The following is a 26108-nucleotide window of genomic DNA, read 5'->3' as shown; positions in this document are numbered from 1 at the left end:
GGCTTTTTTATTTTTTTCAGTTTTGGGTGGTGTAGGGTTGGTCTACATATTGGTTTTCTAATGTTGTCTTTGTACTGGTGACCATTATCACTGAGATGGAGAGAAATGTTAGAGGTGTCTGCAGAGCAAAAGTGAGGACGAATCTTCCAGTAGGGACAACTGTACCTATCACAACTCTCTAAGGGCTGGTTTGCACTTACTTCAAAACATGGCTTCAGACATGCTTTGTTAAAGCTCTCTGAATGCCAGTCAAAGCCCCTGTCAATTAATAGAATGGTTAGCTTTACAGCCCTGTTTACACCTGCTTTTGCTTGGTGCTTTGATGAGGCTTCGGTGGGACTTTGCTGGGTCTTCAAGCGAGCTTTGCCATAAACTTGTATGGAGGCTTTGAAGATGCTTTGAAGCACCACTTAACCCCTTTCCGATCTGTACACGACGATATGTCGGCACAATGGCATGGCTGGACAAATGGGCGTACAGGTACGTCCTCTTTAAAACATGACATAGTGGGTGCACCCGCCGCGTACTCCGTGAGTGTGCCCGCGGGTCCCGTGAGATCCAGTGATGGAGCGGCAGAACGGGGAAATGCGTATGTAAACGAGGCATTTCCCTGTTCTGCCTAGCAGAATAATAAATTGTAGAATGTACCTTGGGCAGCATTCACATCATTGGGCTTTCAAGCCAATTTACCAAATCTATTGGTATCGGCCACCTTTAGCCTGCTTCCCCAGCATGCCACCATGTACAGGAGAGCACTGGCCACAACAGACTCGTAAAATATCTTCAGCATTGTCCGGCAGAGGTTAAAAGACCTCGGCATCCTCAAAAAATTGAGGAAGCTTTGCCCTTGGCCATAGAGCACTTTGGTGTTCTTATTCCAGTCCAATTTATTATCAATGTGCACCCCGGATACTTTTAATTCTGTACTACAGCGTTTCTCAACCTTTTTGTCACAGAGGAACCCTTGAATTGACTTTCTCAGGGAACCCCTGCTAAAATGTACAATTCATGATACATTAGTCTTGTGGTCAGTGGGAAGAATGCTCCTTACATTTGTGGCCGTTGGGGAAAAAAATACCCCCTGATAAATGGCTAAAAAGATGAATGGTGTCCGAGGGGATCTGAGAGGCAGAAATTGCTCGTTGCTCAAGGAACCCCCTAGCAACCTCTGGAAGAACCCAAGTTGAGAAATCCTGCTCCACTATATACACACCAACTCCTTGGATGGAGACGGGGGTCAACGGCGCCTTCCTTCTTCTCAAATCCACAATCTGCGTTGTCTTAGTCACATTTAGATACAGATGATTATCCTGACAAGTTCTCCACCACAGTCTTATACTCTGCCTTTTCCCCATCTCTAATACATCCCACTACCGTAGAGTGTTCAAAAAAAACTTTTATTGCTGAAATCAGTGGTATAGACAGGAAAGGAAGAAATGTCCTCTGTAGAGGCCAAGTATTGCTCAGCACCCTATGAGCACTCCGGTTTCACTGGTGACATTGGGTTCCCTCAAACACTGAGACATAGGAGGACAGTACAGCAACACTTGCAGAGGTTACAGAGGACAGGTAAGGTTTCAGAAGCAGTGGGTCTGAATTTAGACATAATGGTGTGTTTCTCGATTGCCTAGTACCGCTTTACAATTTAAAGTCGCTCTAGTCAGGAGAGCTATCTCCTGATTGACTGTGGTATCATTTGGGTAAGCTGACCCCTTATTTTTCATGACATCTGTGAAACCTGATGGTGCCAGTAGCTTCACACCAGAGAGGAGACCCAGCCACTGGATCCTGGATGAGGTGAGTGGTACATTTGCTGTGATATACACCTTAAAGAGGAAGTAAACCCTTATGAGTTTACTTCCTCTTTCATTCCCTGCAAAGGTAAAGCATAATGGACTACTATGCATCGCATAGTAGTCCATTATGTGTCACTTACCTGACACAGGAGCCAGCGAAGTCACCGCTGTCCCCTGTAGTCCGCTGCATCCATCTTCTCGGTGAGTCTCGCTCTGCCACTGTCATTCGGAGAAGCCACGATAACGTCACTCCTGGGCATGCGCACGGGAGCCACCACTCGCGGCATATCGCCGTTGACCGCGGTGCGCTCAGTGCGCCTGTGCGCAGCTGTCTACGGCGCATGCGCCGTAGACAGCGGTGCCTGTCGACAAATATCTCCTAAACCGTGTAGGTTTAGGAGATATTTCTTGGACCTACAGGTAAGCCTTAATCTAGGCTTACCTGTAGGTCAAAATGTGTTGTAAGGGTTTACAACCACTTTAAAGTCCAGGGGTGCTTTTAACATAAAACCTCATTCATCTAGGTTTCTCGCTAATCGAATTTCTCCCATCTAGTTTCTCTCATTTAATACTACAGATGAGTTCCATTGTCATTAATACATTGTCTCTCCCTCCCCCCTTGTGTTTGATTCTCTCTCTCTCTGTTCTCCTTGTATCCCCTTCCTAGAGGAGGCAGCACCGAAACTGGCCTGGCTCTGAAGTACATTCTTCGTAAGGGCTTTCCTGGAGGACGTGACTCTTCTGTGCCAAAAATTCTCATTATCCTATCAGATGGAAAGTCTCAGGGAAATCTTGGTGGTCCAGCAGCACAGATAAAAGAGAGCGGAATTGAGGTGTTTGCTATTGGAGTCAGGTTTCCAAGGTGAGGATGTTACAAATGTAACAAGAAATGTGTTGTCACTTTGTACTTGTGACATTGATTTCATTATTTGGAGATTTTGTATGTGTCTGAATCGCAATAGTAACTAATTTCAATTAATCTGAAATCAATTATAATAAAATTACATTTATTCGTATTCATTTGTTTCATTCTGACCTTTTGTTAAAGTATAACTAATGGCAAAACTTTAGGATGGATTGGAGAGGGATTAGAACACCTGTTAGCTTTTATCACTGTCTAGCCCCCTGTTGGGGAGATTCCCCCCCTCTCTATTTATCCTGTTTACCATTATCATTGAAAATGAAATTAAAAGAAAATCCCAAATTTTGAGTTGTCCCCAGAAAAGTACTAGAGGGAAAATCTTCCAATGGGAACACTAGTTCTCGTGACCTGGAATTCCCCAAGAAATTCCCTTGATTTGCAAGGATTTCCTCTCACTACCTGTTTCAACTGTGGGACAAAGTGAAGGGTAATATCCCCAATGGGACACAAATGGCAAAAGAATAGATTGACAGGGGTTATGACCTTCCCGTATGCAATCCAAAATGAAATTGCCTTTAATTCTACTTTAATGTGTAAAGCACCAAAAAAATGTAACTTAAGTAATGATCCAAATTTATTTGAATCTATTTCATTTTTATGTTTTTAATTCTTATAAAAATGCACTACATATGAAATGGAACCTTTTTGCAATAAATACAGTAATGTATAAATGTGACAAGAGGATGATTCCTACTTATTGTGTTTGGGTTGGATGGAGGTGGATCCATCAGATTCTCCAAATCGTAACATAATGAATTCATTTTTTTCCGTTAGTTATGTTATGATTTGGAGATTCTAATGGATCCACCTTCATCCAACCCAAACATAGTGCGTAAGTAATTTCCCAAAATAACGAATTAAAACTAATATATATGGGTGAAGCTCCGCTTTAAGCCCAGGTTCACATTGAGGGCGGGTTTGAAATCATGCGAGTTCGAGCTGAACTCGCACGATTTCAAAACCAGCAATGCAGTCCGACTTTGGGGGGCCATTTGACTGACATCTGTGTGGGTTCATGTACAGATGTCTGTTCAAATTGCCCCCAAAGTCGCCAAAAGTAGTACAGGAACTACTTTTGGGAATTGGTGCGGCGCCGCAAAGTTGGCATCATGCAGATTCGGACAGTGCTGTTGCTGGGAATACTCGGCACGACAAAACTGCCCCATGTGAAACGTTGGCTACGTCACGTTTTTTGTTTTGGACCTCAAAAGCTTTGCAGAGTTTTAGGTGGCATACAGTCCACATTTCACCTGTTAGCCTGACCCAGTATTAGCTCACATATTTAAAAAAAAAAATGTGGACAGCTTAGACTAACTGGTATGCAGGGTTTCCTCCCTTTTGCTCTCTCTGTGGTGGGAGCCTGCTGCTGGGTGAAAGGCCGCATGCTATAAATAACACTATAAAGATGCATGTACTGTTTGCTTTTCAGGAACTGACCTGAGTTTAATTGAGGGCTTGAGTGAGCAGATGTTTCCCTAATCGTCTTTCAGGACAGCCACTATGAGAGATAGACTCCTCCTCTTCCTCTGGAAACACTGCACCAGCCCATAAATTCTTACTTCCCCTGCCGGACCTCAGTTATTAGTGTTTCCTCCGGCGGGGAGACACTGTGCAAGGAACCAGGCCGATCAGCTGGGGAGGCTGTGGCCGTTTTGTCGTTAAAAGAACCCGGTTGAAAGAAGCAGGGGCTTCGTTTGGAGAAAGCTGGGTTCAAACCGTTCGAAACCAACGTCCGCGTGTCGGACGGGTCGAACGGTTTACTTACCTCACCAGGTACTGCCACCCCTTCTGAGTCGAGCGCGGCTTCAGGTCGTGGGGGACTCCTATCGCGTCTACAGGGACGCAGCTGGCAAGCCGTTCGGAAGATTTCCCTGTACATGGGTACAGTCCGCCCCTTTTTTTCTTTGAACCGAGCGGGCCGGGCGACGTCGTATCCGGCGGAAACGAAGGCTTGACCTCGAAATACGATCGACTTCCGGTTCCGGGTCGTGGAGCTGATAGGAGGGCCGGGCACAAGCTGGAGATGAGTTCAGAACGTGCACAGGCAACGTGGAACTCTGTAGTAAGCAGCCACCTGCAGTCATGTCGGAAGCTGAGGCTCAAACGACAGACTCTATCTCCAGCATTCCTAAGGTAAGAGCGCCCTGGGGAGGGGTACTCTCTATCTAGGATCCCCCCACCCCAATGTATGGTTCTATCATGGGTGGGGGGGCAGACCCCCTGGGTGGCCAGGGGGGAAGGGAGGCTCAGATCCCTTCGTTTTAAAAAATCGTCTAGTGCACTCCCAGGGTTGTATCCCGAGCTTTTGATTGACTTTGTCTTTTTCTGTTTTTTTCTTTTTTCCTTTTTTTTTAGAAAGCTACGGAAAAAACTAGGTCTACGCATAGCTCTAAAAAGAAGTGTGCCTCCTGTAGGGACATTTTAGGGGAATCTTGGACCAAAGTGTTGTGCAAAGGCTGTATTGACTCCCTCGTTAGGGAAAGGGAATCTGAACAGGAGTCAGGACTAGCAGCTTCAGTCAAGGAGCTCTCGTCCACCTTCTCTTCTTTTAGGTCCCTTTTTGAAAAATTTCAGCTTCCCACGGGTCCATCTCCCCAGGATACAACCCCACCTCTAGCACAGAGTTCTGCTCCAGTCCAACCTGCTAGTACAGGGGGGACAGAGGTTGCAGGCCCTTCAGGGACAGGTAGGGAACTTCCAGACAGTTCCTCTTCCGATTCCCAGGAGGGTTCCGAGGGGGAGGACCAGGACGGGTCCAGGAAAGCCTCCAGATACAAGTTATCCCTTGATGAGGTAGAGGACCTCTTAAAGGCAATTTATGCAACCCTCGGTATCCAGACGGATAAAAAGCCCCTAACCCTGCATGACCAAATGTATTCAGGTTTAGGGGAGCCAAAAAGAAGGGTGTTTCCAGTACACGAAGTTTTAATGGAAACAGTTAAAAAAGAGTGGCAGGATCCGGAGAGAAAACCCTTTTTATCTAGATCCCTCAAAAGAAGGTTCCCATTTTCAGAGGACCCGGCAAGCCTTTGGAATAAAAGTCCCAAATTGGATGCCGCGTTCTCCCAGGTCTCCAGACACACCGATTTGGCGTTTGAAGACATGGGGGCCTTGGCAGATGTCATGGACTAAAGGATTGACTCCCTGCTTAAAAAGACGTGGGACTCGGCTATCGGCAATTTAAAGCCTGAAATGGCAGTTACAGTTGTGGCTCGCAATTTAGAGCACTGGCTCTCACAGATCCAACAACATATTGAGGCAGGCACAGATAAGGAAACCATTCTGTCATCCTTCCCTACTATGCTGCGAGGGATCACTTACATAGCTGATGCCTCTGCTGAGTCCGTCCGCATGTCGGGCAGAACGGCGGCTCTAGCCAATTCGGCCAGAAGGGCCCTCTGGTTAAAAACATGGCCAGGGGATAATGCCTCCAAGATAAAGCTATGTGGGATACCCCTGACGGGGGACCTCCTGTTTGGCCCAGGGCTAGAGACGGTTCTAGACCGGACAGCGGACAGGAAAAAGTCCTTTCCTCTCAAACGGAAAACCCCCGTACCAACAAAAAAGGGGTTTCGCCCGCAGGGGCGTAGGGAAACCTCTAAACCAGAGGGGAAAAAGAAAACCTGGCCCCAAAGAGGCAGGGGCAGAGGAGGGGCGATTTTTCGCCCTCCTATCCAGCCCCGTAAAACCCAGTGACTTTCCAGCTACAGTGGGAGGAAGACTGGGGGCCTTTCTTCCACAGTGGGAGACAATATCCCCCAATCAATTTATTTTAGGGGTAATAAGAAGGGGGTACCTCTTGGAATTCCTAAGACCACCCCCTCAAAGGCTCCTTGTCACGCATCTACCCAGGTGCATGGTAAAGGCAGAGGCCTTGCTAGAAGCTCTGAGGGAATTGGAGAATCAGGATGTTATTCTCAGGGTCCCAAAAGCAGAAGAGGGAAGGGGGTTTTATTCTCGCATCTTCATAGTGAAAAAACCCTCAGGGAAGTTCAGGTTGATTCTGAACTTAAAGCCCCTGAACGCTTCAGTGACATACAAAAGATTCCGCATGGAATCAATCTTTTCAGTAAAGGCGCTTCTGCCCCACAACTGTTTCATGGTATCCCTGGATCTACGGGACGCGTATTTACACATCCCTATAGCGGAAGCCTCGCAGAGGTTTCTACGCCTTGCCATAGATCTGGGCGGAGAAACAATACACTTTCAGTTTCAGGCCCTGCCATTCGGGCTATCCTCTGCACCCCGCATATTTACCAAAGTCCTGGCAGAAGCCATGGCCTTTCTTCGGCTCCAGGGGATATGTATAATTGCCTACCTGGACGACCTGCTTTTATTTGCAGCATCCCCAACACAGTTGGTCAGGGATCTTGATCTAACCAAAGGGGTCCTTACAGACCTGGGGTGGCTTCTGAACTTGGAAAAGTCCAGCCTGATCCCCTCACAACAGATCTCCTATCTAGGTTTCCTGTTGGACTCAACACTGTTGAGAGTTTTTCTACCAAGAGAAAAGGTACAAAAACTGGACAGTGCGGTGGCATCTCTTCAGAGCAACCAGCTGGTTCCCATAAGGGTTCTGATGTCAGTACTGGGTCTCCTTACATCCACCCTTCCAGCAGTGCAGTGGGCAGGGCTACACTTTCGTCCCCTACAGTCCTTCATCCTAGGGGTATGGGACCACAGTCAGGAGGCCCTAGACACCCTAGTTCATATTCCACACCAGGTAAAGAGATCCCTCTGGTGGTGGAGGAAAGTGACAAATCTGTCGCAAGGTCGTCTGTGGCTCATCCTGATTTCTCGGGTAGTAACCACAGACGCAAGTGGAAAAGGTTGGGGGGCACATTTGGGTTCCCTTCTAGCCCAGGGCACTTGGGGGGACGGCGAGTTGACTCGATCGTCCAACTGGAAAGAACTAAGGGCAGTGGGACTAGCCCTCAAATTCTTCAAAAAAGAGCTCCGGGGTCACCACATTCAGGTGCGGTCGGACAACTCTTCCGTAGTGGCCTATTTGAACAAACAGGGTGGCACGAGAAGCGGAACCCTGTTGTCTTTAGCGACAGAGATTCTGTCCTGGGCCGAAACCTACACCCTTTCGCTCTCAGCAGTTTTTCTGAGGGGAGAGAAAAACGTGGTAGCAGACTTTCTCAGCCGAAAGAGGCTGAGGGAGGGCGATTGGGTCCTCAACCAGGAGGTCTTCAATCTCATAATAAGGAGATGGGGGTCTCCGGAGGTGGACCTGTTCGCGTCCAGAAACAATGCAAAAACCCCCTGTTTTTTCTCCCTAAAAAGGGGAGAAGGAGCCTTAGGGGTGGACGCTTTGAGCCAGAATTGGCACTTCAGAACTTGCTATGCCTTCCCACCTCCAGCGTTGTTGCCAGCAGTTCTGAGAAAGTTTCAGATGGAAAGCACATCTCTGATTCTGGTGGCTCCACATTGGCCCAAGAGAGCATGGTTCTCAATGCTAAAGCAGTTGGCGGTAGAACCTCCCTTACTCTTGCCCCCTCGGGACGATCTCCTCTCTCAGGGGCCAGTCCTCTACCCACAGGTACGCCAGTGGAAGTTAGCGGCCTGGCTACTGAGGAGGGTTTATTAAAATCTAAGGGATTTTCACAGAGACTAGTTTCTACCCTCCTGGACAGTAGGAAAAAGGAAACTCGCCAGATCTATGAAAAGGTCTGGTTGCGTTTCAACAAGTGGTGCGCAGAGAACTCTTTCCCAGTACGGAGCTCCTCCGCAGTGTTGGAATTTTTACAATGTGGGGCAGATAAGGGCTTATCCATTAGTACCCTTAGGGGTCAAGTATCAGCCCTCAGTGTTTATTTAGAGGATCATTTGGCTGCCAACCCATGGGTAGTCAGGTTCTTTAGAGCCCTGTCCAGACAGAGACCGGTCCAGGGTCTGTCCTTTCCCAGATGGGATTTATCTTTAGTTTTACAGAGCTTAACTGGACCCCCCTTTGAGCCTTTAAAGGAGTGTCTTCTGAGAGAGCTTACTCTGAAGACAGTGTTTCTGGTAGCAGTGACAACTGCTAGGAGGGTCAGTGAGATGGAGGCCTTATCAGTCAGGGCTCCCTTTTGCGTTATTTTTCCGGATCGGATAGTTTTGAAGACCAATCCAGCCTTTTTGCCGAAAGTGGCATCCAGCTTTCATAGAAGCCAGGAAATTGTTTTGCCCTCTTTTTGTCCCAATCCCTCCGGTGAGAAGGAACTAAAATTCCATTATTTGGATGTTAGGAGATGTATCCTACACTATCTGGAACTGACCAAGTCATTTAGAAGGTCAGATTCCTTATTTGTTTTGTTTTCCGGGGCCAGGAAAGGTTGTAAGGCGTCCCGGCGCACTATTGCTAGGTGGCTCAGAGTAGCCATCGAGCAGGCTTATTTAGTTGCAGGGAAAGAAATCCCAGTGGGTATTAAAGCACACTCCACTAGAGCTATGGCAGCCTCCCAGGCAGAAAGAGCGGGAGCAACGCCAGAGCAGATTTGCAGAGCAGCAACATGGTCCAGCTATTCCACTTTTGTAAAACACTACAGAGTGGATCTGGTGTCGGCAGGTGAGCAGACCTTTGGGCGAAAGGTCTTGCAAGCTGTAGTCCCACCCTAACTGGTAAGTGCTCGCTTATCCTCTCATAGTGGCTGTCCTGAAAGACGATTAGGGAAAATTAGAGTTACGCTTACCGGCAACGTCTTTTCCAGTAGTCTTTCAGGACAGCCCTAGTTCCCACCCGAAAATTGGGGGGAGTCTTACAAAAGACCAGAGCGCAGCAAGATAATGGTATTTGATAAATATGTTATTAATGTGTTCTTGTGTCTCCCCAGCTGGCTGGAGGTATTCTCGATATAAACTGAGGTCCGGCAGGGGAAGTAAGAATTTATGGGCTGGCGCAGTGTTTCCAGAGGAAGAGGAGGAGTCTATCTCTCATAGTGGCTGTCCTGAAAGACTACTGGAAAAGACGTTACCGGTAAGCGTAACTCTAATTTTTGTTCATTTTATGGCATGGTCTCTCTGTAAAAAATCTCTCCTGAACTGTATGTGTTTGCTACCTTGCTGTACAGTGCAGGACAAACCTGCTTTATCTGTTCCTGGCTTTCTTTTTCTTTTGCATGGTATATTGCCATTATCAATTAAGCCAGCCCCCCCTCTTGCTAATGCTGATTGTTATAGTTGCTTCTGCATTTCCCTCACAGATGGGAAGAGCTTCACTCCTTAGCCAGCAATGCAGTGGAAGAACATGTATTCTTTGCTGAACACGTGGATGATGCCGTGAATGGTTTGTGCAGCTCTCTAAGTAATTCGTCAGCATGCAGCGCAGTTCCCGCAGGTAAATTCCTCCATAGAATTCTATGCCTGACACCCATGGATTTCCAGACCTCGGAATTGTCAACAACACTGCTTATTAATTAGTCCAGTAATCCTATTAGAGTGTATTTAAAGTTTTTTTTTTTTTTTTTTTTACTGTGGACAAAGTGGCGCGGGGGGTTGGATTCTTTGTCAGGTTTTTATTTTTGAAGTTGAGACTAAATAAAAGCACTACATTGTAAAGCCTCGTACAATCAATCCGATTTTTGGCCAACAGAGCGACAGACTTTTGTCCGAAGGATGTGTGCCGTAAACTTGTCTTGCATACTAACGGCATGCAGTTGTAGGCCAACAAACACAAATGTAGTGATGTACTATGTGGAATTTCAGCCCTTGAGCACCACCCTTTGGGCACCTTCTGCTAATGTTGTGTTTGGTGAGCATTGATTCTGAGCATGCGTTGTCCGCCAAAATTTACTAGCTTGCCATCCAACATTTGGCTGAAAGTTGGACAACAGTTGTCTGAAGGAGAGTAATAACCGTCGGATTTTAGGCAAGCAGTCTGTCATCACAGAATTTCCTGCTGAAAACCCAATCATGTTTACGAGGCTCAAGACACAGTGTTTAGTCCACTTTAATCACCAAATTTAAAAAATGTATGCATTTACAACTAACCTTTTTTAGAAAAAACGTTTTTGTCAGGGACAGTGGGCTGTATTTACTGAGAAATGCAGACGCATATCAGGGACTGCTTGTTGAAACGGATATCTTAGCAGTGCACTAGGACTCACAACGTGACACAGGTGCACTTGGAGTCATGGTGTGCACTAGAAGTCAGTAAATAATGGGAGTTATTTACGAAAGGCAAATCCACTTTGCACTGAAAATGCACTTGGAAGTGCAGTCACTGTAAATCTAAGGGGTAGACTTGAAATGAGGGGAAGCTCTGCTGATTTTATCATCCAATCATGTGCAAGCAAAAATGTTTATTTTCCTTGTATGTCCCCCTCAGATTTACAGTGACTGCACTTCCAAGTGCACTTGTAGTGCAAAGTGGATTTGCCTTTCGTAAATAACCCCCAATATGTGGACTAGGAGTGCACTTGTTACTGGGAGGACGGAATCCCTACATGTCACGTGGATTGGGAGTGCGTTTGTACTTGCTGGGAGGACTGGAGTCACTACATGTCACATGGACTGTGAGTGCACTTGTAGTTGCTGTGAGGACTGGAATCACTACATGTCACCTGGACTGGGAGTGCACCTGTAGTTACTGGGAGCACTGGAATCACTGTTACATGGACGAGCAGTAACCTTGGAGTCATTAGATAAACTAGGGGGGCACAGAGTACCCAGAAGATGGAGGGCACAGGAAAAAAGGTAAATATTGCAGCAGGGGAGCGTTGCTCAAACTTATTCTCCCAATTGGAGTGACGCTGGATCCCAGGAGAGGTGTTACATTGTTCACCCGTCCTGATCTTGTTATTGCAGTCAATATTTTTACCCCTAATGATAAAGGTGAAACCTGACTCCCGAAACCTTCTGGCTTTTTATTTTTTTTTTTTTAATGGATGAAGAATCTGGTATGGATCTTTTAGTTGCCCCTCAACTCCTGAATGTCTTCCGAGACGTACTATCAGAAGATTTTGACCCTTAGAACAGACTAGCCAAAATCATTGTTCTCCAAATTAAAAATACCTCACTTCATGCACTTCATTTAGAAGCAACTTTAGATTCCATCCTTGGTTTTTTAGATTTTTGTTGCTGTCTGTGTCCCCTCTGGAAGGAGTCCCTCTCTCTGTTTTTCTCGATAACCATTGTCACTGGGATTATAATAAAGAAAAGAATCCAATATATTGGGCTATCACCAGAATAGAAGTAGAGGGAAAATCTTCCAGAAAGGACAGCTGTTCCTCTCATTTCCTGTTGTGTCTTAAGACAGGACGTAAAGGTAAATCTCCCCCCAAAAAGACACCACAAAAAAAAAAAATATCTATTGGAATTTTACTACTTCCTTACTCTGATTAGGCCAGCTATACATGGTTTGAATCTCTATTCAAGATTTGAACCATTAATACTGAATGTACCAAGTGCACCACTTAACCAGCTTGCTGGATTTGCTTCCGATTATACCAAGCGCTGTTGCTAGCGATAAATACTGTGTTCTCTCGGCAGGGACCTCTCCATAACCCCCCAAAAAATTTGCACCATCTATGGCCTGCCCTAAAAGGCATCAGATGACACTTTTTTTTGTAAGCCTGTCACCATAGGCCTCTTGTAGTGTCCTTACATTAAATTACTGGTGGGAAAGCTTCACTTTAAGGTTAGAATATTTTAAGTTTCATAAACTATTGGAATGTTTGAATGCATCTCTGGGTGTTAAATCTGAACTCTGGGCACAATAACTTTAAGTGTATTCCTCAATAGACGCAAAGGGGTTGATTTACTAAAACTGGAGAGTGCAAAATCTGGTGCAGAAAAGAAATCCACTTACAGTTTTATTTTGTCAAAGCTTAATTGAACAAGCTTCACCATATTTTGCACTCCAGTTTAAGTAAATCAATCCCAAAGAAGAAAAAAACATTTTGTGCACACCAAATGCCTTTACACACCCAGATATTACCTGATAAAACTGGCAGTGATGTCATGACTGTTCTGTATTCTGTACATAGCCTGTCCAGAGAACAGAGCTGTGAGAGGGGCCCAGCAGTTCCACCACAACAGGCTGCCCATAGAAAACTACAGGAGGGGGCAGAGACACCCTGCATAAGGAGAGAGAGCAGCAGTGAGCGGTCTTTATTACAGGAAAAGTCTCACACTGGATTACTTGACAAGTCTGGAAGAAATACACAAAGAACACCCAGATTTAAGGAAGAATATGCGTCTCGTGTATTCAGACAATATTTGCTTATCCCTGAGTTCAGTTTTAAGAGATCTTGTATGGGTGGTGTTCAGAATATCTTTATATTGGTGTACTGATTGGTACTTCTGGTGTGCAATGTTTCTCAGGATGCAGTGTACAGTCTTACTCATGTGAGCGGCGGACTCTGGAGACAGTGAAAGAACTTACTGGGAACTACGTGTGCTGGAGAGGCTCGGCTGCGCCCAGCCATGTGTTTGCCGGACACTGTCCCTTCTACAGGTTTGTCTCTTGCATCTATTTATCCTTTTCATTCACAGACTATAGATTTCACCTTCTGTAAAACTGGCTTGGGTTGTATGTGGTAAAAACCAGAGCAGGTAGATCTGCATCCAATAAATACCCAGTAACTGCCTACCATTGCCATGTTACAATAGTCAATGTGCCTGATATACGATCGGTGATACAAAGTGAGAAATTGCAACAGGAATATTATGTTCAAAATTGTTGCAAACGTCGCCACATTATTTTCCTGCTGTGACCATAGTTTATACTTGGGGATGAGCTCAGAAACAAGTCTGAACTCTATCGCTGGTAAGCTGTCAAAGCCGAGGTGACCTAGACATTTATAGGTGACCTAGACATTTCCTGCCCTGCAGCCCCATGTATGCGAGGGTCATGCTTCGTGGCAGGTAATACCTCCGCTGCCTATGATTGGCTGTGGGCTTTGACAGCTTCCCAGCAGGCTAGCTCCGGTAGGTTTGGACTGTCTCCTCTGCTGTTTAAGGCTAACTAAAGTGAAGTGCTGAATGGGACATGGAGAAAAAGCTTACTCCTGTGATGGTGGGAGGTGAGCAGTAACAGATAGGCCTCACTTAGCAACAACCTTAGAGTATTCCAGTTAGGTTTTGGGTGGTATATAAATGGCCTACACCTATAGCAAGAGCATTATTCAGCTTTAGCAATAGCTGCACCCATTACCTGCTATTATTACAAATGCCACACTATTTATGCTTATCAAGACAAATACAAAATACATATTTTAATTCGTTACTAAACACACTTTAAAAAAAAAAAAATATATATATATATATATCTCATTCTTATTTAACGAATAACAATTTACATATTATTGTTTTATACATCATTGCCATATATAACTATATGTTCTTCACCACCTACTTCTTGGTACTTTTCAATTATATTTCAGTTAGATGGCCTGCAAATTGCGACATTGGTCCTGTCACTAATCATTGTGTTGTGTGCGGAGAGTGATCACCCGGCTGGTATTCCGGGCTATGGATGGATCTAGTGGTGGCTGGTTGGTCAGTCATTCAGGCTTCTTCTGCGTCTCCTCTGCATTCAAGTTTGCTGTGCTCCTCCCCCTCCTCCTAGGCCAATGGGATCGCTTATCCTTTTGGCCAATCAGCCGGGAGGAATAATCAGTGTGTCAATAGTGAATATTTGCTATTGTCACACAACGGGGTGGAGGCGCAGCGCTCTGCGCCCCATGCCCACCCTTTTTTTTCAGCCTATTAGAGCCACTGGCTCCAATCACATGCTTCAAAACAAGACTTTGGAATCCATGCGTCCGGCGCCCCACATGTAGTTTAGGGGGCCAGATGCATGGATAGTGGGGCGGCACCCTGCATTACGGGCCGCCACTGCATACCGCAAATAGTTTATGGGGCTCATTATGTAACCGAAGTGAGCTGCAACATTACAGAAAAAGTAATGCTTGGTAGAGGTGGCTATCATGTTGCGGTGGCCACACAGATCCATGTGATTTTTCAATGCAACTAAACTGATCAAATAAAAATTGAAAACCAAAGATCAAGTTAGTGAGCTCTTGATTGATTTGATTGACTTGATAGCTTTGCCCAAATCATTAGTTGTAGTAGAAATATGTGCATTTCTGCTTGATCTAATAGATTCCCACTGATCTGGTCATAATTCTGATCAATTAAATTATATTTTTAATAGATCTTTACATTTATACTGATCATGTTTTCACTCACTATTTTCATTGGTTAAAAAATGGAGAAGAGTACTGTAGGTGTTGCACTGTTCAATATTTTAATCAATAACACATCATTTGTTTGCAGTTGCTTGTATTTATATTGATCACAAATCGCTATGTGTATGGCCACCTTAAGGGCACTTTCTCACTGTGACGTCGGCGATAAAGAGCCACAATTTTTAGCGCCGCTTTTCGGACGCTAGCGGGGGACTTTTAACCCCCACAAGCGGCTGAAAAATGGTTAAAAGCGCTCGGAAAGCGGTGCTTTGGCAGTGCTGCTCATTGATTTCAGGGGTGCCTCAAAGATGCTACTTGCAGGACTTTTTTTTAGCATCCTGCAAGCGCACCAATCCAGTGTGAAGGCACTCGGGCTTCACTGGAGTGAGTTTTTAGTGCTATAGCACATGTAAAGCACCTCAGTGTAAAAGTAGCCTTATAGACAGATGCATGCTAGAAGAGTTAAAGTGGGAGTAAATTCCCTTGGTTGATTTTTACCTATAAACAAGCCTATAATAATGCTTACCCATTGGTACGTGCACCGTTTAGAAGGTATTTACTTATGAAGCTGCCGTTGACGTCACCGGCGCATGTGCTGAGGAACGGCATACTCGTGCTGTGAACAGCAAGCTGCGCGCATGCGCTGAAGTGCTGTTAACCAGACTCCTAAAAGGAGCGGAGCCCGCCAACCTGGAAGGAAGACCAGATTAAGATGGAAGCCCTGTTAGCGGTGACATCGTGCCACTGGAGGGCTTTGTTTTAAGGTAAGTTTCACATAATGTGCTAGTATGCAGTGCATACTAGCACATTTTCACTTTGCCTTACAGGTTTTGTTTTTTAAAAAGCTGGTGGTGTACTTCTGCTTTAAGCTAGCCATACACTGAGCAAATTTTGGCTGATTCCTGATGAATCAGCCTAAATTTGAGCCGATAGGGGCCCTGTCGGCACCTTCCTATCTGACATCCTCCTTTCTGTAAATCAAAGTTGCCGGGCAGAAAGTTGTCTGCCTAACAGCAGCTGCATCCATTCGGCTGCAGTCATGATTTTGGTATTCTGATAACTGTGAGTGGCGGCTGTCAGAATACAATAGCCAGCAGAGGAGATTCCTCCATCCATGCTGCTTAGCATGGATGGAGAAATTGATAGATTTCTCTCATTTAGCCTATGGGTTTGCTTTTAAATTCCCGATGAGGATAAGAAATGCTAGACCTCAAGTTCAGTAGTTGGTATTTAAAGTATAATGTTTTCAGGAAATAACAGACACAAGGTTTCAGCAGTTGGTTACTGCCAATATACCTTATATTTTGTTTGACGTTTGAGCCTTGGTGAAGGAGGACATTTCAAATTACCAAAATTCGTTAGTCTGTTGTTTTCTGATTTTGAATAAGCATATTTGGACACTCGTTTATTTTAGAGTGGCACGCTTCATCCTCAATGTCTTTTTGCCTTTTCTCTAAAACATTTTAGAGGCCTTTCAGTGTATGGGAGCAATTGTAATATCAAACCAATGTTTGCACCCCCCCCCCCTTCTCTCCTGTAGGGGCTATTCTGTCTGGGATGATGTCAGGGTAGTGGTCCATGTCCAAGCCTGGAAGTCATAAAGTGTGTGTAATTTCTGTCTTTGTTCTGCAGCTGGAAGCGATACTTCACAAAGCATCAAGCGGAGTGCCACCGTACCACGTGTCCAGGTAGTGTATGCTAAATGTAAAGGGTGTTTTTACTTTGGCTTTACATTAGCTAGTTGTCTTTTGATGTAACAATTGGGATACAGGGTTCCATTATACCACCTATTGTAATGGAGACCCTGATCATGATTTTATCGCTTTCAGGGCAGGTTCAGTCAGTGCTAGTTTTTTCCTTTTTTCTTTTTTCTTTTAAAGCTGCAAGATTTGCAGCAATCATGTTCGTCCTTCCTTCGTTACTTCTCAAGTTACTTAGAACAAGTTTATGGCCTATGATGCAGAAGCGTAACTAGAACCTTCAGGGCCTCCGTGCAAGAAACCATGATGGCCCCCCTTCCATCCGTGCACCCCAGGCTTCCAGTTTTGTGAGGGTGTTCATGGAATCCTCCCCAAACCGTGCTTCCAGCATGCACCCTGGGACGTGCATCCAGCGCAATCAAAATGGCCCTTTACCATGTGAACAGCTGATCACATGTAAACAGACTTGCCAGTTATCCGCAGCCCTTTACTTCCACATTGTCTGTGTTAGGAAAGGACTGCCGTTAACTGTCAAGAATGTCAGTAAATTGTTTACACTGATAATCGGTGCCCCAATCATCAGCGCAATATATCAGTGCTTATCAATGCCACCTATTAGTGCCCATTAATGCTGCTTATTAATTCCTCCTACAAGTGTTACCCATCAGTGCTTATTAATGTGGCCTATTAGTGCCCATCAATTCTGCCTATCTGCACCACCTATCAGTGCTCATTAACGCTGCCTAACAGCATCCATCAGTGCCACCAATCAGTACTCTTCAATGCTGCCCATCAAAACTACCTAAGTTCTACCCATCAGTGTTCCTCAGTGCCCATCAATACCACCTATCAGTGCAGCCTATCAGTGCAGCCTATCGGTGCCCATAAGTGCCTTCTATCGGTGCCCATAAGTGCCTTCTATCGGTGCCCATAAGTGCCTTCTATCGGTGCCCATCAGTGCCTTCTATCGGTGCCCATCAGTGCCTTCTATCGGTGCCCATCAGTGCCCATTAGTGCCTTCTATCAGTGCTCAGCAGTGAATCCTATCAGTGCCGTCTGCCTTCTCGGGACAGCACGGCTCTGAGCGGGAGTGTCTCTCGTGGAACAGCAGTATGGAGACGCCAACATTGACAGTTCTATTTCCTTCTCCGTCCTTCCTCTCTCGCATGGGATGACAGAGGACACAGCTGATTTTCTCTCTCTTCTACCCCCCCATCTTCTCTGTGTGCTCTTCGGGAAATGTGAGCTTGTTAGCTTCACCTTTGACTGCCCGCGGAGCACACAGGAGAGGGGAGAAGGGGAAGCAAATAAGCTGTGTCCTCTGTCATCCCGTGCGAGAGAGGACGGATGGAGAGGGAAATAGAACTGTCAATGCCGGTGTCTCTGTGCTGCTTTTCCATGAGAGACACGCTCTCCGCTCAGAGCCCTGTGAATAGCAATCCCGCTGAGCCCATGGAATGCCAGGGCCCCGTCGTAAGTGCGACTGCTGCGGCCCTGGTAATTCCGCCACTGCTTTGAAGTATGCACAATTAAAAACCAAAGTCCACATTAGTAGCTGCCATTTATTTTTCTGAATCTTTTTTGAGGGAAACGGCAGACAAGAGGGCCTACTGACTTCCATGATTATTACAGTTTCAAGTTTGTCTCTTATGCTTTTTTTTATTTATTTTTTTATTTTTTTATGCGTTGCTGATTGGAATTGTCCTTTGATCTGCCATACCCTGTCTACACTTTCTTTAAAATTGAGCATTTCTAATATGTTGCTGTGTCTTTATCGTGCATTTTTATGCATTTTAACACACGCACACATGTTATTGCTACAGATGCATTGACAGTACACATGCTGTAAAATACATCTACACATGTGCCTATAAAAAAAACACATCACTTATGCATTTAGAGGCAATATGCATTTAGATTTCCCCTCACTTCCTGTCCAGTAAAATCTTTATTAACATGAGTGGAAGTGATGGAAAATCTCTTCAGCAGGGACAAAAGCACAATTGTAGACGAGTGGGGAATGATTAGAACTTTTGAAAATGTTATTACTGTCCATACCTTCCCGCCCTGGCAACCACAGCCTCCCCTCTTTCTTTGGGCAGTGAGGGAAAGATATGTATTATATAAAACTGGCAGAGAAATCGTCTCTGTTTTAAATCTGAAGTTTTTTTGTCTTCTCTTCCTAGCCAGAAAATACTGTTGCAGCTTCTAATGTACATTGTGAGAAGCTCACAGTATTCAGTGAAATCCGAGTAAGTAATTTCAGCACAGGAGAGGATCCTGTATAACTGTGTAAGACTGAAGGGAAGGCTGGAGGTCAGATTTAAAGCCACCTGCCTGGAAGCTGTGCAATCACAAAGGCACAGAAGACCCACATAAAAGATGTCACTTTTTCACCGTTTCTGGCTTACCTGGTTGTAATAATTGTTTCCTGCAGATCCGTGTGACTCTCAGCCATGTAAGAATGGAGGGACCTGTATCCCGGAGGGGGCAGACAAGTATCACTGCATTTGTCCTGTTGGATTTGGAGGCGATGCGGAGTGTGGTGAGAGAGCTCTTTTTTTCTTTTTTTTCCTTTTTCTACCCCTTTATTTTGATGTTACATTTCCCCTCCTCTCTACCCATCTCACAGCAGTTGTATTCAAGAGAAATTCCCCTCTACCTTAAAAAGTAGTGTTTGTAATTGCTATTACATACAAGTATGAGACAGTTGTATGCAATTCAGTGTACACCGCTAAGCCATAACTTTAGGACCACTGACAGGTGAAGTGAATATCTCGTTACAATGGCGGCTTCAGGTTAGAGGGATATATTAGGCAGCAAGTGAACATGTTTTCCCTGAAAATGATGTATTGGAAGCAGAATAAAAAAGGGGACGTGTAAGGACTTGAGCGAGTTTGATAAGAGCCAAATTGTAATGGCTGGACTACATCAGAGCAGCTCCAAAATTGCAGCTCTTGTGGGATGTTCCCAGCCTGCAGTGGTTGGGACCAACCAAAAGTGGCCCAGGGAAGGAAAATTGGTGAACCCTACAACAGTGTCATGGGCGGCCAAAGCTCAATGATGCATGTGGGAAGTCTGGCCTGTGTAGTCCAATCCAATAAAAAAAAGCTACTATAGCTCAAATTGTTTGAAAAATTCATGCTGGTTTCTGATAGAAATGTGTCAGAACACAGTGCATCACAGTTTGTTGTCGCAGCAGACCAGTCAGGGACCCATGTCCACAGCCAAAAGTGCCTACAATGGGCATGTGAGCATCAAACCTGGACCATATAGCAAAGGAAGAAGGTGGCCTGGTCTGATGAATCATGTTTTCTTTTACAGCATGTGGATGGCCAGATGGGCTTGCATTGCTTACCTGGGGAGGAGATAGCACAGGATGTATTATGTGGGGAAGGCAAACCAGTGGAGGTTATAATTGCTACTGATGGCTTGGTGCCAGATATCACAGCATAACTTCAGAGGTCTATTGGCACCATACTGTGGAGGGGTCATGGCTGTTTTGGCTACAAAAAGGGGGACCTACTCAGTATTAGGTGGGTGGTCATAAAGTTATGGCTGATCGGTGTAAAGTCCTTTGTTATTTTAGGCTGTATTTGTCCTAAAAAACAACTGCATTTCTGGGCTTAACTCAGCTGATGAGGTAAAAAGCAATGATTTGCATGGCTCTGTCCACTATGGATCAGGAGAAATATATTTCCGGGATATGTGATAGAATGAGACATGTGAATGCCTTCTTTTCTAAGAAGACTCTGTTGTGCCATGCATGAAAAAGGTGAAATATTAATTTCATCCTTTTAATAAGTAGCCCCCCTGTCATTTTATTCTCCCTCTAATGTTCGTTCTGTCTTTGTTTCAGCTCCAAAGTTGAGCCTGGAGTGTAACATTGATCTCCTGTTCCTGCTGGACAGCTCTTCTTCTTCATCACTGGAGACCTTCATGCGTCACAAGTCCTTCCTTAAGCGCTTCATACAAGCCTCGCTGTCAGATGAATCTCCAGTCAATGTGGGCATGGCCCAGTACAGCAGCGATGTGCAAATGGTGGTGAAGATCAATGAGTATGAGAACATTGCAGAGCTGCTAAAGATAGTGGACTCCATGCAGTTTTTGGGTGGGGGGCTGTACACAGGAAAAGCCCTACGTTACATCACACAACATGGATTTAAGAGTACGCCGGCCTTTTCCGATGTGCGAGATGACCTGCCTCGCGTTGTGGTGCTGCTTACTGGATCCACGTCACAGGACGCCGTGGCAGAGCCTGCCTCGTATGCCAGGGACCATGAGGTCTTCCTTATTGGTGTCTCCAGTGAAACGAGTAAAGAAGAGATGACTGAAATTGTTGCAAATCCACACAATCTGATAACATACGATAGTCCGCAGAAACTCTTCAACCAGCTACCTCAACTGCAGAAGAGGATCTGCAGCATCGACTCCCAAGGTGAGAAAATTTGAATCATGGATATCTATATGTATCTACAGTATATATCAATCACTTTTAATTTTTATTTTTTCATTTTAACCAAAGGTAATTAACCACATGCCGACCGGGCCATAGCCGAAAGACGGCTGCAACGTGGTCGGCTTATTCTGGGAGGGCGTCCATGGACGTCCTCTCAGAATCTTGCACCCAGGAATATCCGTGACCGCTGGGTCCACATCACAGATCACGGTAAATGGCCGCTTAAAGCATCCATTTACTACGTGATCACTTGCAAACAAACCAACGTTGCGTCCGGTTCCTCTCTCCCCTCCCTGTACAGAGAGGGAAAAGATCAAGTGCTGCAGCGCTGTTCTGTGCACATTCCAGCACTCGTGCATCCATCCATGTTCAGCCATCCTCAGCATTACTCATCCATCCATCCATCCTCAGCAATACTCATCCATCCATCCATCCTCGGCAATACTCATCCATCCATACATCCTCGGCAATACTCATCCATCCATCCATCCTCGGCAATACTCATCCATCCATCCTCGGCAATACTCATCCATCCATCCATCCTCTGCAATACTCATCCATCCTCTGCAATACTCATCCATACTCTGCAATACTCATCCATACTCTGCAATACTCATCCATCCTCTGCAATACTCATCCATGCTTAGCCATCCATACTCATCCATGCTTAGCCACCCATACTCATCCATGCTTGGCCATCCATACTCCTCCATGCTTGGCCATCCATACTCCTCCATGCTTGGCCATCCATACTCCTCCATGCTTGGCCATCCATACTCCTCCATGCTTGGCCATCCATACTCCTCCATGCTTGGCCATCCATACTCCTCCATGCTTGGCCATCCATACTCCTCCATGCTTGGCCATCCATGCTCCTCCATGCTTGGCCATCCATGCTCCTCCATGTTTGGCCATCCATGCTTGGCCATCCATGCTCCTCCATGTTTGGCCATCCATGCTTGGCCATCCATGCTCCTCCATGCTTGGCCATCCATGCTCCTCCATGCTTGGCCATCCATGCTTCTCCATGCTTGGCCATCCATGCTCCTCCATGCTTGGCCATCCCTGCTCCTCCATGCTTGGCCATCCATGCTCCTCCATGCTTGGCCATCCATGCTCCTCCATGCTTGGCCATCCATGCTCATCCATGCTTGGCCATCCATGCTCATCCATGCTTGGCCATCCATGCTCCTCCATGCTTGGCCATCCATGCTCATCCATGCTTGGCCATCCATGCTCATCCATACTCATCCATGCTTGGCCATCCATGCTCATCCATACTCATCCATGCTTGGCCATCCATGCTCAGACCATGAGGTCTTCCTTATTGGTGTCTCCAGTGAAACGAGTAAAGAAGAGATGACTGAAATTGTTGCAAATCCACACAATCTGATAACATACGATAGTCCGCAGAAACTCTTCAACCAGCTACCTCAACTGCAGAAGAGGATCTGCAGCATCGACTCCCAAGGTGAGAAAATTTGAATCATGGATATCTATATGTATCTACAGTATATATCAATCACTTTTAATTTTTATTTTTTCATTTTAACCAAAGGTAATTAACCACATGCCGACCGGGCCATAGCCGAAAGACGGCTGCAACGTGGTCGGCTTATTCTGGGAGGGCGTCCATGGACGTCCTCTCAGAATCTTGCACCCAGGAATATCCGTGACCGCTGGGTCCACATCACAGATCACGGTAAATGGCCGCTTAAAGCATCCATTTACTACGTGATCACTTGCAAACAAACCAACGTTGCGTCCGGTTCCTCTCTCCCCTCCCTGTACAGAGAGGGAAAAGATCAAGTGCTGCAGCGCTGTTCTGTGCACATTCCAGCACTCGTGCATCCATCCATGTTCAGCCATCCTCAGCATTACTCATCCATCCATCCATCCTCAGCAATACTCATCCATCCATCCATCCTCGGCAATACTCATCCATCCATACATCCTCGGCAATACTCATCCATCCATCCATCCTCGGCAATACTCATCCATCCATCCTCGGCAATACTCATCCATCCATCCATCCTCTGCAATACTCATCCATCCTCTGCAATACTCATCCATACTCTGCAATACTCATCCATACTCTGCAATACTCATCCATCCTCTGCAATACTCATCCATGCTTAGCCATCCATACTCATCCATGCTTAGCCACCCATACTCATCCATGCTTGGCCATCCATACTCCTCCATGCTTGGCCATCCATACTCCTCCATGCTTGGCCATCCATACTCCTCCATGCTTGGCCATCCATACTCCTCCATGCTTGGCCATCCATACTCCTCCATGCTTGGCCATCCATACTCCTCCATGCTTGGCCATCCATACTCCTCCATGCTTGGCCATCCATGCTCCTCCATGCTTGGCCATCCATGCTCCTCCATGTTTGGCCATCCATGCTTGGCCATCCATGCTCCTCCATGTTTGGCCATCCATGCTTGGCCATCCATGCTCCTCCATGCTTGGCCATCCATGCTCCTCCATGCTTGGCCATCCATGCTTCTCCATGCTTGGCCATCCATGCTCCTCCATGCTTGGCCATCCCTGCTCCTCCATGCTTGGCCATCCATGCTCCTCCATGCTTGGCCATCCATGCTCCTCCATGCTTGGCCATCCATGCTCATCCATGCTTGGCCATCCATGCTCATCCATGCTTGGCCATCCATGCTCCTCCATGCTTGGCCATCCATGCTCATCCATGCTTGGCCATCCATGCTCATCCATACTCATCCATGCTTGGCCATCCATGCTCATCCATACTCATCCATGCTTGGCCATCCATGCTCATCCATACTCATCCATGCTTGGCCATCCATACTCATCCATGCTTGGCCATCCATGCTCATCCATACTCATCCATGCTTGGCCATCCATGCTCATCCATACTCATCCATGCTTGGCCATCCATGCTCATCCATACTCATCCATGCTTGGCCATCCATACTCATCCATGCTCATCCATACTCATCCATGCTTGGCCATCCATACTCATCCATCCATGCTCAGCAAGCAATACTCGGCCATACCCACCCAGCCATACTCGGCCATACCCAGCGATCCACATTCATGGCTCAACCATGCTTAGCCATCCCCATCCACGGCTCATCCATGCCACTACAGTGCCTCAAAGTGTAATAGATAGTCAAATTAGGTTTGGCATTTATGCCCCTAGAATGCCTGCTGGCGCTCCCTGCATGTTGGGCCTCTGTGGCCAGGCTGTGTAAAAGTCTCACACATGTGGTACCGTCATACTCAGGAGGAGTAGCAGACAGTGTTTTGGGGTGTAATTTTTGCCATGTATATACTATGTGTTAGAAATGTATAACGAGACACCTTTGTGTAAAAAAAAAAAAAGGCGTTTTCATTTTCTTTCCACGTTTTCCAAAAACTTGAAGAAAAAATAAATTTTCAAAAGATTCATTATGCCTCATAGATTATACATTGGGGTGTTTTCTTTCCATAATGGGGTAATTTTTTGGGCCGTTTTTATTGTCCTGGTGCTCCAGGGCCTTCAAAATTGCAAGAAGTAGTCAAGAAATGATGTGTTATTTTTTGCTCCAAGAACGCCTGATGGCGCTCCCTGCATTTTGGGCCTCTGTATGTGGCCACGCTGTGTAAAAGTCTCACATGTGGTATCACCATACTCAGGAGTAGTAGAATGTGTTTTGGGGTGTAATTTGTGGTATGCATATGCTTTGTGTGAGAAATAACCTGATAATATGACAATTTTGTGGAAAAAAAAAGGAAAAATTATTTTGCAAAATACTGTGGGAAAAAAATCACAACTTCAAAAAATTCACCATGCCTCTTTCTAAATACCTTGGAATGTCTACATTCCAAAAAAGGGTCATTTGGGTGGTATTTGTACTTTCCTGGTTTCAAATAATGAGCTAGGCTGTCAGTTCATCAGGTGTGATAAATTTTCAGTGATTGGCACCACAGCTTGTAGACACTCTAACTTTCACAAAGACAAAATAATATACACCAATTTGGATTATTTTTACCAAAAATATGTAGCAGTATAAAATGTGGCCAAAATTTATGAAGAAAAATTACTAATTTGTAAAATTTTATAACCGAAACAAAGAAATGCGTTTTGTTTTTTTTAATAGAATTTTTGATATTTTTTGATTTATAGTGCAAAAAAAAAAAAAAACAGCGGTGATTAAATACCACCAAAAGAAAGCTCTATTTGTGTGAAAAAAGGACAAAAAATTCATATGGGTACAGTGTTGCATGACTAATTGTAATTCAAAGTGTGAGAGCACCAAAAGCTGAAAATTGGTCTGGTTAGGAAGGGGGTTTAAGTGCCCCGCGGTCAAGTGGTTGAAGCCGAGATGCAATGGGACAAATATAGAAGCTTCAGTAGCCATCAGTTAATTAGATAACTTCCTACATCATTTTTACTTTTAATCAATTCAGCTCTCACAAATCTTCCCCTATGCATCATAGCAGCTTTTTCATTTTATTTTTTACTGGGCCTTTTTCTTTTGAGATAATGTTGTCATTACTGGAACTACAAGTAGATTAGATGGATTAAAAGACATGTCAGTTTTTATTGCTGTTCCAGTTACAGACATTCACCTTCCCCGATTGTCTTTTTTTACTGTTAACACCAAAAGTAAAAGTGAAAGACAATTTTTCAAATTTGGGGTTGTTGCCAGCACCGGAATTAGAAGGGAAATTTTCAGATGGGGACAGTAGTTCTGGTGACCAAGGTGACAACCAGGTATTATCTTCACTCTAGGGATTTCCTCTCGTTTCTGTTTTGGCTATTTTGCCAGGAAGTGAAGGCTAACGAATGTCAACAAATCCAAAATAAATTATAACGAAACAACACAATGTATCAATTTGTTTCATTCTGACCTTTTGTTAAAGTTTCACTAAAGGCAAAACTTTTTTTTTAGTTTTGGATAGAGTAGAGCTGGATTAGAACACCTGTCAGTTTTTATTGCTGTCTGTCTCCCCAATAGAGAGAATCACCATCTCTATTTGACCTGTTTACTGTTTTCATTAACCACTTGCTTACTGGGCACTTAAAC

The 26108-nt window shown here is 45.2% G+C and overlaps 1 protein-coding gene across 1 annotated transcript in view; it reads left to right on the top strand.

The window, feature by feature from the left end:
* The window catches only part of VWA2 (von Willebrand factor A domain containing 2), a 128310-nt gene that overhangs the window by 70853 nt on the left and 31349 nt on the right, over positions 1 to 26108 (top strand). Inside the window, exons 7-12 of the mRNA XM_077454980.1 lie at positions 2464 to 2658; positions 9906 to 10039; positions 13027 to 13159; positions 16527 to 16582; positions 19032 to 19139; positions 20454 to 21032. Coding sequence (XP_077311106.1) covers positions 2464 to 2658; positions 9906 to 10039; positions 13027 to 13159; positions 16527 to 16582; positions 19032 to 19139; positions 20454 to 21032 — 1205 coding nt within the window. The remainder of the gene's footprint in view (positions 1 to 2463; positions 2659 to 9905; positions 10040 to 13026; positions 13160 to 16526; positions 16583 to 19031; positions 19140 to 20453; positions 21033 to 26108) is intronic.

Source organism: Lithobates pipiens, unplaced genomic scaffold (assembly GCF_037356315.1).
Source record: "Lithobates pipiens isolate NorthernLeopardFrog02 unplaced genomic scaffold, aLitPip1_a1.2 Scaffold_25, whole genome shotgun sequence".
Taxonomy (NCBI): domain Eukaryota; kingdom Metazoa; phylum Chordata; class Amphibia; order Anura; family Ranidae; genus Lithobates; species Lithobates pipiens.
This window is presented reverse-complemented; position numbering and strand designations above follow the sequence as displayed.